This window comes from Sceloporus undulatus, chromosome 8, assembly GCF_019175285.1.
Source record: "Sceloporus undulatus isolate JIND9_A2432 ecotype Alabama chromosome 8, SceUnd_v1.1, whole genome shotgun sequence".
NCBI classification, from domain to species: Eukaryota; Metazoa; Chordata; class Lepidosauria; order Squamata; family Phrynosomatidae; genus Sceloporus; species Sceloporus undulatus.
This window is the reverse complement of record NC_056529.1, coordinates 9,643,194-9,656,741: the sequence shown is the minus strand read 5'-3', so window position 1 is coordinate 9,656,741 and position 13,548 is coordinate 9,643,194. Positions and strand designations below refer to the sequence as shown.

General features: G+C 38.9%; 1 protein-coding gene and 1 non-coding gene across 2 annotated transcripts; both read left to right on the top strand.

The window, feature by feature from the left end:
- The first annotated feature begins 704 nt into the window (after positions 1-704).
- WDR88 (WD repeat domain 88) lies at positions 705-10,480 on the top strand. The gene is made up of 11 exons (XM_042438147.1): positions 705-899; positions 2,080-2,190; positions 2,715-2,803; positions 3,141-3,204; positions 3,890-4,028; positions 5,583-5,712; positions 5,862-6,046; positions 6,766-6,848; positions 7,989-8,057; positions 9,002-9,094; positions 10,017-10,480. The coding sequence occupies exons 1-11, from the start codon at positions 807-809 to the stop codon at positions 10,152-10,154; spliced, it is 1,194 nt and encodes a 397-aa protein (XP_042294081.1). The 5' UTR covers positions 705-806; the 3' UTR covers positions 10,155-10,480.
- Positions 10,481-11,531: 1,051 nt separating this feature from the next.
- Positions 11,532-11,605, top strand: TRNAT-AGU. The gene has a single exon. It is a non-coding gene; the product is annotated as a tRNA-Thr (tRNA).
- Positions 11,606-13,548: the final 1,943 nt, after the last annotated feature.

Below are 13,548 nucleotides of genomic sequence, written 5' to 3'. Positions count from 1 at the left end.
AATAATAATAATAATAATAATAATAATAATAATAATAATAATAATAATAATTCTTTATAATGCCTTTTCCGCCAAAGGGAGAGGAACACCAGACATATAAAAAAATTGATCAGGAAAAATTTGATCAGGAAGGCTTTAAAATGAAATATATGGAGGGGGAGACAGTATTTTGGAAGACAGGAGTTTATCAAGGGCTGTTAATAAATTGTTATAGAGAGAACAAGGCAAATAGTGTAAGGACCCAGCAGTGGGAGGGAAAAACCTTTATACAGGCAGCAAGCTGGGAAGATTCATGGTCTTAGTTGTCTGTACACTAATGCACAGGATGGAGCAAGCTTGTTTTCTGCTGCTCCAGAGACTAGAACAGGGAACAATGGATGCACATTTTACAGGAAAAGAGATTCCACCTCAACATTAGGAGGAACTTCTTGCCAGTAAGGGCTGTTCGACAGGGAACACTTTCCCTCGGACAGTGGCAAAGTCTCCTTCTTTGGAGGTTCTTAAACAGAAGCTGGATGGCCATCATCTGTTGAGGATGCTCTGATTGAGATTTCCTGCATGGCAGAAGGTTGGACTGGATGGCCCTTGGGGTCTCTTCCAGCTCTAGGATTCTATGATTCTAAGAACACTAGCCACATACACACACATACACAGTTAACAGTTATCTGGGGAGAAGGCCCTGATAAGTGGGAAGACTTCCATTTATCCCAGAGGGGAGTGGTTGCTAAGTTAGGCTGGTTGCTAGGACCAAGAGGAGGTGGTTTCTGTGGCAGGGAAAGGACCCAAGAAACCATCTATTCCTCACGATGCCACCGCCGATAAAGAAGGAGCGAGACCCTTTGGCCATTTCAACCCACTTGTTACAGCCTTGGGAGGGAGACCAGGAGAAGCTAGCCAAGGTCTGGTGGGGGGAAAACGGGCCTTCTCTTCCAAGGGTAGACCTTTAAGGGAAGGGGGTTAACTAGGTGGGTATTTGGTCTTGGGAACAGTGGCGTAACTAAGGGGCGCAGGCGGTATGGACTACACTGGGTGACACCACTGCTCCCCAAATATCTGTATTTTGGCAGAAACAGGCTGTGGCATTCAACTGAATCTCTTCACAATGCTTTAAGAGATGATGTGAATGGGGTGAGTCTCATTAGGAGGAGAAAGGAGAGGCCTTGGGTTTGTTTTTTTAATTAAAATTTCAAATTGCAAAATTCTTGTTCCTCCATATTCGCTAGGGTTAGGGGCACAAAACCCCCGTGAATGTGGAAGAACCGCCAATAACCAAAACACCATGTTTTCTTCTGTTCCAAGCCAAACTGCACCTTTCCCCCATAGTATATAGAGAGATCTTGCAGCACCTTTGAGACCAACTGAACGAAAGAAGTTGGCAGTGTGAGCTTTCCTAGACTTCAGTCTACTTCCTCAAATGCATTTGGTGCAATGGAAGCCAGGCACAGACATATATATGCCATAGGTATGTGAGAATCTCAATTCAAATTCAAAGCTCATGCTGCCAACCTCTTTCTCTCAATTAGTCTCAAAGGTGGTACAAGATCTCTCTACGTACTGATTCTACAAACTAACACGGCTGTATCTTTGAATCTTTCCCCCATAGTGTTTTGCTTTGCATGGGGAAACAGTACATTTATCTGCTTTAAAGCTTTATCATGCATTTCAGTTTGACTGGATTGGGCAAATTACATTTCAGTTTGACTGGATTGGGCTCTGCTGCAATTTGGTGTCAACAATGATATTGCATGGTTGATGGATTTCTAGTTACTTCCAATATTGCTTTTTTAACTTTTGACAGAATCTAGGTACAAATGCGTTCAGGCGCCACTGCTTAGGAAGCCCAGGGCTGCCACACAACCATTAATACAGTATGCTATAATGAAAAAAGTGCCAATTTGGAGACTTGGTGTAGAATAGAGTATACCACTTAGCCATGATTTATGTTGGTTGATTTATATATAAGAAAGAAATCCATAGGTGCTTCCAGTACAGTTTTTACAGTTCATAAAAACCCACATAGTTCCAACTACAAAAGCAATAAGATGAACATGAAAGTGTTGTTATTCTTTCCTTTCACAGATCCATTTCAAAATTTTAAAAGGACATTCTGAAACCGTGACTTCCTGTCATTTCTGTTTTTATGATACAAAAGTTCTCTCTGGCTCTTTTGACAGCACTGTGAAACTCTGGGTAAGTTTATTAGAAATCTGAAGCAACTAATTGCACTGTTTTACAAGTTGAACAATTGAGCATGGCTAATGGAAGTGACAGTTGTCTTCCTTCTTTCAAAGTGAGCCTTTGGTCTGTAATGCTAATTTTTAGAAGATCTGGCGACTGTCCATTGCATGTTGTGTGTTAAAGACTAGACAGGTTTTAAGAATACAGTTAACACCAGTGGCAGTCATTGGAAAACATGCTGCTTCTCATTGGAGGTGACCCTGAACCTTAGATATTGAAGAGCTGGAACAGATGGGAAAGAGTACACAGTGTAAAACTAAAAAGAAACAAAAGTTGAATGAGCCAGAAGCAAAATCCAGGTTTGGATGATGCCTTTGTTAGACTACTAAAATATCATTTAAGAGCTTTAAACTCCTTCAGGAATCATAAGACTGGGCATAGGAGGAGAAACCGGAAAGTCCAAAAAACCATCCTGGATAGATGTTAAAGACCGTTTTGACCTATGTAATAATCAAGCTTATCTTTATTCATTGCAGGATACTGCCACTGCTATCTGTATCCAGACATTTAAAGATAAGCATACTGGACCAATTTCTGAATGCTGCTTGAGTCCAGATAATAAAAGGTGATCATTCTGCTGTGTGTTATATATTATTAAGTAATTCAAAGGAGGAGGAGGAGGGAATTGTAATATTAATCATTATTAAATAATTAATAATTAATTATAACCTATCCACAGCTCAAAGAAGTTTTGGCCCCTACCTACTGCCAAGTTGTGCAGGTCTGCTTTAACAGGAGATCCTGCCTTGAGCATGGAGTTGGGCTGATGACCTATGAAGCCCCTTCCAGCTTTATGATGCTATGACTCTATGACTCTAAGTGCCCTGCTGGCAGCAACAACGAAACATTATAAATTACTAGTTTTTGCTGTCTTTGAACATGCAATTGTTCTTAATATTTAGGTTGATAACAGGATCCTATGATAAAACGCTAAAGGCCTGGGATACTGAAACAGGAAAAATGCTTGTACGTATCAACTTTTTTTGGAAGCCTCTTTAATACCTAGAAACTAAATGTTAACTAAGCTAAGTTGGCACATGGAGAAAATATTGCAACCATCTCCTGTAATGTTGCCCGCACATGCCCAAAAGCCTGTATGAATTGCTTTTTAAATGCTGGAAATCAAATGAGACTATCGGCACAGGTTTTTCTGTTCCCACTTCCAGTCTGATTGAAGGGAACTCTTATTGTAGATGAAAAAGAGCAAAGCAAAACTTGTTCTGCATTATAGTAGTTTAGTGAGAACGTATTGCCTGAAACGTGTGCCTTGCCTGCTATATATATCCCCTACTATAACAGTTGTGAGTAACTTTGGAAAAACAGTACAAGGTTTAAGTGCTCCCACTGTTAGTCATATTTGAAACCTCTTTCATTTTAGTGAAAGATCCAGTTTGCTTTGAACTTCAGTAACCACAATTTAGTTACTTTTCATTTCTTTATACGGTGTGTCCAATGCAGCTGAAGCATGTCATGACTAAATCCCAGTTAAACAATATGTCACCTGTGACGGATACACCCAGTTCAAGTCTTATTGATGTCTCTGAATCTTAATTATACCTAACGTTAGCTTCATCTGGAAAAATGTTTATATGTTAGGCTGTTATAGTTCACCTTGAAGCATAAACTTAACTGTTTTTGTCTTCTTCTCTAGTGGTCTTTAGAGCAGGATGGACTTATAACGTCTTGTCATATTTCTCATGATGGTAAATATGTTGTCTCTGGTTCAGATTTGGAAAATGCTTTATTCATCTGTGATGTGGAACATGCTAAACAGGTGGCATTCATCAGAGGTAATATGTTCACACTTTGGTTAATATCCCTTTATTCATATCTAGTGGGAGATTTATTTCAACTGAGGCACTTTCTTTTAAAGTTATGCTCTTGTCTGCATGACGGTTAGTATTAGTGATCATTCAAATGGGAAGCCCATGAATATTTCTTCTCTGTAGGGAATGTTGAACATAGTTTTAGTTATTTTCCTTGTTGCTTAGTTAGGTGACATAAAGCATAGATCACATCTGAAACTTCAGTAACTCTTAATATATGGAATATCTTAACAATCAATGGTATTCATGGCCATGGTTTGCTTCTCTGCCATGCAATTAGTTGCTTAAGCAGCAAACCTCAAAATGTGGCTTATTGTGGCTTGTAAATGCACCTGGTGAATTCAAGGGCTAGTTTTGTGGATTGTGAAGGGTGCAATAAAGTGAAAAGCAAGTGGTAGGTAGGTAAATAGACTCAAAAGCATTCAAGGAAATAGTGCTGTCACTACTTCACCATAACGGAATTGCCATTTTGTTGTTGATTTAGATTATCACTCGTTGGAGATTCAGTGTTGGGTGCAAGAGGTTTGAGTTGCTTCTCTGAATCAGAGAAACATAGGTTCTTCTTTTCAGTCTTTGTGAATCATAGAGATGGGTTATCCTGGGCTTGCACAGTGCGTCGTTGGAAACTTCTAGACCTATGCATTTTGGTGGTAGCCCCATCCACACCAGTAGCCACCTCTGTCTTTGCCAGATCAGGGCCACAGCAACCGCACACCACAGCCCCAATCTTGACCTTTCCATGGAGCAAAAAGGAGGCTCAAAAAGCGGCTCCTTTTTGCATCCTGGAAAGGGTACCGTAGCTGCTGGCGCCACAGCTTTACGATGCTCCTTTGGTGCTGTGTCATCTAAATGCAGTACCAGAAGAGCACTATGATGTGCACCATGTGATGCGGCACACAGCATCACGCCAGCATCATATGGACGCCATGCCCCAACTCCACCCCTAGGCTGACCGTTCCTGCTGGTCTGCACAGCCCCTGAATCTACATTTACACTATTCCTTTCATTTGGCCATTATGCTGAAATTATGGGGAAATCCTTTCAACATTTGCATTGCATCAAGCAGCCCATTACCTAACATGTTTGCTGTCCTGTTCCCTTCCAAGAAACAAATGCACCCTGAGCGCTGGGGGCAAATCTTGGCCATTGCTAGAAAAAAGAGCTTTAGAAGGATCCATCCTATCCTCCAATTTGCAGTGAGGTCAGACTGCCACCAACATGACCCTGTATTTCTTGAAGAGGAACAGCAAATGTGGTCCATAGGTTTCTTAGTCGTGTTCAAAATGGAGGACATTTTGGAATTCCTCCTGGACAGAAGGTTGAAATGTAAGACATGTCTTGGAGAAGGAGGACATTTGATCACTAAGTAACAGGTAAGCAAACTGTCCTTGATTAATTGGAAAACCCTGCTTCAAGTAGCCATTAAAATAGCTAGTAGCTCTTCTCAGACAGAACAAAATGTGCCAGAAAGCAGTCTACTAACAAGATGTGGAAACTTGTAGAGTATATGTGTTTCAGAGTATCACAGAAGTACAGTGAGAAGATGCCGTTTTGATCCTGACAACCAACGAATAGCCACAGTGTCCTCTGACATGTCTATAAAATTCTGGGACATTATAGCACAGTCTACCACAGTCACAATAGAACGGTAAGAAATCCTGATGCAGCAATGATCAGTTTTGCCAAGGCTTGAAGGCACACACATACACACACACTGGAATAACACTTGTCCTATAAATTAGTATACCTTGTACATATCATAGGAATCCGTTACATTGACTGTCACATCTTTTTCAGGGCACACAACAATGCAATTTCAGATTGCTGCTTCTCCATGGATGGTCACTACTTATGCACAGCTGGCTGGGATGAAAATATAAAGTTGTGGGATATCCGAACTGGAGAGTTCCGTTCTCATGGGCCTATTACTTTGGAACAAGGTCACATAGGTATTGTTGGCTGCTGTGATGTTAGTAACGATGGTGAGTTCGGTTATGCAAAACATCTTCTAATGGCACTTTCTTGCCTCAGGTGTAGGGTTTATTTCAGTAGCACCACAGAGGTAATATTCAAACTACTAAACTTTGAAAATGTAATGATTTTTCATTTTGTTTAAATGGCAGCATAGATGATATAATTTGAATTTGATGGCTTCTATTGCTCTTTCATCAGCCTCTTACAATATATCTTCATTGATAAACTTATTACATTTACTGTTGAGAGGACATGAATGAACAGAGAAGTAAAATGCCAAGCTATATAATATCTTGAATACATACTACTATTTTCTTATACCTCTGAGCATTTATATACACTCAGAGAACCAGAAACAATATTTGGGGCTTTCTTTCTGTCTTGAAGATACTTACAAGATCTGATTTTTTTATCCATGGATTGAAGCATCCATGGTTTGAAGATATTTTTTTAAAATATATAAATTCCAAAAAGCAAAGGTTGATTTTGCCATTTTATATAAGGAACACCATTGCATATAATGGGACTTGAGCATCCACAGATTTTGATATCCTGGAACCAAACCCCACAGATAGCAAGGGCCAAGTGCATGATGAAATATAACCACTATTCATAATACAGTATGTCAGTTGTTTTAATTGTCAAGCGTTTTATGTATGTGTGCACTTTTGTACATTAACAACACAATACAAGGAGTTCACACATGACATTACAATTTATATTTCAGTGTCACTTGTGGTGTCTGGAGGTTATGACAAAACCATTGTTATCTGGGATGCACAAGAAGCATATAAAAAGCTAACTTTAAAGGTATGGTATCAAGTTTCACTTTGGCAAAGAAACACAGAATGTTTTGCTGTGAATATAGAAATTAGCTCTGAAATTCCAACTGTGCACAATTGTTTTTTTAACATTTCAATCAGAAATAATATTTCAATGCTTATTTAAAGGGTTCTCTATATTTGTTATTTGCTCCATTTATATCCCACATTAGGATATTTAAAATAGAAAATGTAGATTATGTAGATAATAATTTATTGTTGTTATTTAAACTGCAATCTGGTATCTAGTTACCTTTGAGTAAGCTCCACTAAATTCAATGGGACTGGCTTCTGAGTAGATATGTATCTGCTTTGCTCCTAATAATACTAATGTAATGAGACATTAGTAGGGCCAAACGATCCAGTAATTGTCAAGGTTAGTTTTTCTTACATTAGGTGAAGACTGGTAAGTACTTTTACTAAAATGGTCATATATCCTGTTCATAGTATCCAGTTTATATAAAAGAGAAAATAACTCATCCAGAGGTTCTATAGCTGCAATATCTACAATAGAGAGAATAACGCAGATATAGGTTATAATTCAAAGATATAGCCGTGTTAGTCTGTAGAAATAGTACATGGAGAGATCTTGTAGCACCTTTGAGACTCACTGAAAAAAGAAGTTGGCAGTATGAGTTTTCATAGACTTCAGTCTACTTCCTCAGATGCATTTGGTGCAGTGGAAAGCCAGGGACACAATGCATCTGAGGAAATAGACTGAAGTCTACGAAAGCTCATGATGCCAATTTCTTTCTTTCAAGTTGGTCTTACAAGATCTCTCTACATATTGGTTATAAAAGGGATTTGGTAGCACCTTTGGGACTAATTGTGACAAATAAGTTGTAAAATTAGTTTTTGTAGATTTGGTGTGCTTCCTTAGATGCATGGAAAGAAAGCGGAGGGGGATCGGTGCTTCCAGGACAGACTGTACTCTTGCCTTTCATCAGGGGATGCTTCCTTCTTGTACATAAGAGTTCAGATACAGTACTTATATTGACCCGTGGATAAGTCAGCTCAGGTTTTTGGGGTGTCAGTTTTTGGACCTAAATTTCTAGACTTATACATGAGTGAGAGATCATCTTAGCACTCCACGTTTTGCTTTAGCTCTTGCAAAATCATTTCTTTCCAGGGCCATGGAGACTGGGTCACAGACATTGCAATCAGTAATGACAAGAAGCGGCTTGTTTCTGCCTCAAAGGTATCAGTAAACGTATGAAATAATTATAATGTTACGGGGGGAAATCATTTAAAAAGTGTCAGTAGCCATACTGAAGAAAGGAGGGAAAATATCTAAAATTACAAAAGAATAATAATATACTTATCAGGCCAACTCAAACTACTTTTTAGCAAGACATATTTGCTTATTTTATTTGATTACTACTTTTGCACAAAGTAATCGAGGTGGTTTATAGTTCTGAAATACTAAAGAAATAGTACAAAGCAACTAAAGACCTCTTCTGTCTTCTCAAAGGACGGAGGTTTTAGAAGCACTTTTCTTTTATATGGCCAAATTGTTCATTTTAGGTCAACCTCAAACAAGAGGGTGAGGGACTAAAGAATTATTCCTTTGTCAATATTGTAGTTGTCAGACTACACCTACAATTTTAATACAAAGATGCCATGGGTGACTTGCTGTTTTGAATGCCAGCTTTAACAACAATCTGTCTCTTGCCTTGGGCAAAATGCACAAATTACTTGATAGGCAGAAAGTACATAAAGGAGAATATCTCTCCCTTTGGAATAAGATTTTATGTAGGTCCCTAAACCTGTTTAAAGGAGGATGCTCCTTCTTCTCCGAAACATCCCCAAACAGTTCTTCTTTTAGAGCTTCTTCAACCCAAGCAGCTTAGCTTTTCTGAATGCAAAAAAATTCCTAATCATATTAAGAAATCCAATTTTCAGCTGCTGCATCTAAGATGGAAGGAAGAGGGGAAAAGAAAGAAAGAAAAACTCAGATCTTCCTAGCCTTTTGTCTCAACACTGTATTAGAAACTGTGATCAGAAGCCTTTGCAGTGATCTTGGCCAAGAAATGGTATTTTAGATTAATCGTAGTAATGTAACTAAATATTTTTAAGAAACCCTAATGTTAAGTATGGAAGGCATATAATTTTATTAACTAATGCAATCTCCTAATGGTTTAGGACTGTACTATGAGAGTATGGGACATTGGAAATATCAATGAGATACCTCTGGTGATAGAAGCCATAAAAACAAGAGGCTCCAAGATAGCTACGGTCAGTATACCATTTATTTCATCAAGCTGATACTTTCCTTTCCAAAAATACCCATCTCTGCATATATATATATATATATATATATATATATATATATATAGACACACACACACACACACACACACACACACACACCACATTCCCTTCACATTGACTGGGGGAAGGGATACAAGACCCCTGTGAATGTGGAAAAACCGCAAATAACAAAAACACTATGCTTTTTACCCGAGAGGACACCTCTCTAGGAATATCCAGGTCCTCCAGTGCAACTCTGTGATCAACATCTGCCAGATATTGACCACAGAGTTGCACTGGAGGAGCTACAAATGCCTTGAGGAGTCTTCTCTCTGGGAATCTCAAAGGACATTATCAGACAAGGGAAAAATGGAAGTATAAACCAATGGCAAGCTGAACGCAATCATGGGGTTTCATGTTATTGCATGACAGACCACCACACATGCAATTTCAGACAATGGGAAGTCAGTCCAAACACAATCATGGGGTTTCACGTTGTTGCGTGAGAGGTGATCACACGCAATTTTGGGCAACGGCAAGCTATTTTTGGGCAATGGGAAGTCAGTTCGAACGCAATTCGAATTCACATAAATTTGCTGAACTAGCGATTTCACATGAATGCATTCTGGCCCCACTTCCTTTTCATTCGAAATTAAGAGAAATTCCTCCCGTGTGATAAACTCCAAAGTCCTTCAGTGCAACCTTTGGTTCAGGTTGACCACAGAGTTGCATTGGAGGACCTAGATCTTTCTAGAGAGAACATATTAATCAAACCCGCAAAAGTCAGAGCCGCAAATGCGGAGGGAGGAGTGCGCTTTCAGGATGAGCTCTGTCCTGTTCAAGCAGAAAGGATGTTTCCCGAATAGTTTTAATCCCTGACGCATTATTCTTTCTTTTGCAAATCCAGTGTGAAAAGTGTAAGAAGCCCTTCTTGATCTTCCAGGATGAGGAAGAACAAGTGGAAACCAAATGTGTTTTCTGTCGGCTGGAAGCTCCGACTAAAAACGTTTTACCGGTGCCTCCGCCTTTCCCTCCCGATTTTTAACCTCTGTTAAAGGCTTACATGTATTGCAATGCGTTCGCTGCTACCTGTATTGTGACATGTAGATCTGGGCCTATTTCCCAAGAAAGGCGTTTTCATTTATCTTATGTTATTATTAAGAATTCATAACAGAGAATATATACCTAATCTGGCATGTAGCTGCTTTTAATGTGCGTCAGTATTAGGATTAATTGATAACTATCCTGAGCATGACGTACATGAGAAAGTGTTTCCAACTACTTTGTATGTTTTCAACTGAGATTGATTGCACAGACCTCCAGGAAAATATTCTTTTGGTCAATGAACACTAATGCGCTGCAGTTTCTCAATGTCCGTGAACCCTGTTCTTAAGAGAATAACAATGCAATAAAATGGTTTTAAAAGCTTTACTTGTAGATCTGGAGTTATTTTTGTGTAACAGATAAAATGTTCGTCTGGAAAATGAAGCTTTCCCTGAAGAATGGAAGCAGCTGTTGTTCAGAAATTGCTGTGCAGACATAATAAGAGAATCGTTTTCAATGGGCAGCCTGTCTTTCAAAAGCATTTTAGCCCCTGAATAAGTACAGCAAAACATAGGAGCTTATTATACAGGTGCGATCCCATGCGAAAACAGGATTTAAACTGGAAACAACCCACGAAAGAGGATTGGTTTTCAGACAGCAACTGTCATTAAACAGGACAGAAAGTGGATGAAAGCCACAAAAGCTACTCAGGGATTTACTCTCAGGGTCAGTACCAATGACACCAATTAAAGTGGTCTCAAACTGGATTATTTCTGCAGTGTGGTTTTGGACCTTGGTCTGCTTCCTCATATTTGCAAGAATAAGGAATGTCCAAAACACATTGCAGAAATAATCCAGTTTGAGACCTCTTTAACTGCATTGGCTCAGTCCTAGGGAATCCTGGGAACTGTAGTTTGTTGTGGCCCCAAGGCTCTCAGGTGCAGCATATGTCACCAAACTACAGTTCCCAGAATCCCCTAGCATTCAGCCAGGGCAGTTAAAGGAGTCTCAAAGTGAATTATTTCTGCAGTGTGTTTGGCATCATTATGTTTGTTTGTTTTTTCCCATTCGAGTTTGTTATCCTATCCTATCCTATTATACATACAAAACATAAACTACAGTTCCCACAGGATTCCATAGCACTGAGCCAGGGCAGTTAAAGCAGCCTCAAACTGCAGTGTGGTTTGGAGCATTATTGGCAAGACCTTTAAAAAGCCTGCCATGTGCAAATCCCAAGCCAGAGCATTGCAACCCTTTTCCCTTGGAGACAAGAGTGCTCCCTGCTGCAGTTCAGTGCAGGGCCTCTGTGTGTCGCTCTCTCCCCCTCTCTCTGTCTCTGGCTTAGATGAAGCCAGCTCCACCGCTCACCCTAGCGGCCGGCGCCGTGGCTTAGTTGGTTAAAGCGCCTGTCTAGTAAACAGGAGATCCTGGGTTCGAATCCCAGCGGTGCCTTGGGACACAGCTTGCATTTTCCTTGTGATGCACTTCATTCATTTCATTATTTATTGTTTTGTTTTGTTGTGCATTTTCAAGGCATATATATATATATATATATATATATATATGTGTGTGTGTGTTTGCTATCCTATCCTATTTTGCAATTGAAATAACCCATGTGCAAAGACATAATAACCTATATACAAATACATCACCTATTAATAAATAAATAAATAAATAAATAAATAACCTATATATAATATAATATAACATTATATTATATTATATATGTTATGATAATATAATAATATTTTATATGTTATTCTAATATAATAACATTATATATATTATTATACAGTATTAGAATAATATAATAATATTATTCTAATATAATAATTATTATAATATATTATAATAATATAATAACATATATAATCCTAATATAATAATATAATAACATTATTATTATTGTAATTATATAGCATATATCATATATTATAATAATATAATAATAATATTATTCTAATAATTATTATTATAATTATATAATAACATTATAATGTTATAATAATATAATTATGTATACAATAATAAAATATATTATAATAAAGTATGATAATCATAGTAGTATATATAGTAGTATAAAAGTATATTATATTCAGTTAGTTTCTATATAAAGATGCTTGGCGAAACATCAGAAACAAACTCTTCTATCCTCACATTCTCAATGGCACTCAAAGAGGTCGGATAGCTAATGCTCAGTCAGATCAAAGACAAGCTGGAACTATGCCCCTTAGGCTTTACTGTCTACTGCAGACTCACTGCTGCAACCTGTGACTGAAAGCCTGCCCTTCTCCAGCCTTCCTTCCCTCTTCTTATAGTGCTGATGCTGCTAAAAGATGCCCAGAGAGACAGAAGAGGAGGAGGAAAGGGGAAAGTGGGCAGGAAGAAAACTTTGCAAAGGGGAGCTTCACTATCAGAGGCTTTGTTAACTGAAGCGAGACATTTTTTTGCAACGTTCACATGTTTTGTGAGGGATGCTATGAGTTCTTGAAACTGGTACTCAGACTGTGGGATTTTAATACTGTACTCCTTAAAGTTGTGTGTGTGTGTTTGCATATGTGCATGTCTTTTTATCTGTGCTTTCTTTTTCTCTATGGCGAACAAGCCTCGCCAAAGCATCGGCCCTCTTCTGTTTTGTATTCTCTGTTACTCAGAATAGGTTTGTGCAAGCATTTTCAAAGAGGACCTCAATTTACTTTGCTAGGGAGCCCAAGATCAATAGACTCCGAATGGTACCCAGAACAAACGGCTGTTAATGGTGATTATATTTAGCCGGATTAAATGTTACAGGGACTCCTTTGAAGTCAAAGGGGGAAAGCACAGCACAGCTATGGCGCTTCGGCATTCAAACAAACATTAAAGCAAAATTGTGGGGGCCTTCTTGGGCCACTTTAGGTCCCAATAAGACCTGTTCTGTCGTGAAGTCAAAGGCTTTCATGGCTGGAGAGAGCTGGATATATATATAATATCTACTTGAGTATAAGTCGACCTCGCGTATAAGTCGAGGGCAGGTTTTGGGGCCAGAATGATGGATTCTGCTATGACCCCATGGATAAGAGTAAAACTTAGGGCCATGTGACGAAGGATATAAAGGATGAAGCAAAGGAAGATGATGGCAAAGAACCTACAAAATTCTGCAGCGATAGTGGCACCTTTGCTTTCGGATGGTTCAGTTCATAGGCATGCGAGAGGAGAGATGGTTGGTGCTTCTTCTTAGGTGCTCCTGGGAGGGACAAAGCGCTTGCATTTTGCCTCTCGTGTGTGTGTGTGTGTGTATATGCATATATGAGTTAAAGTACAGGACTTACATTGACCCCTGGATGTTCTGTGCCTTGTGAGGATGATGGGAAGTGTCCTCCAACCAAGACCCCCCCCCTCACATGCTGTGCCTTGTG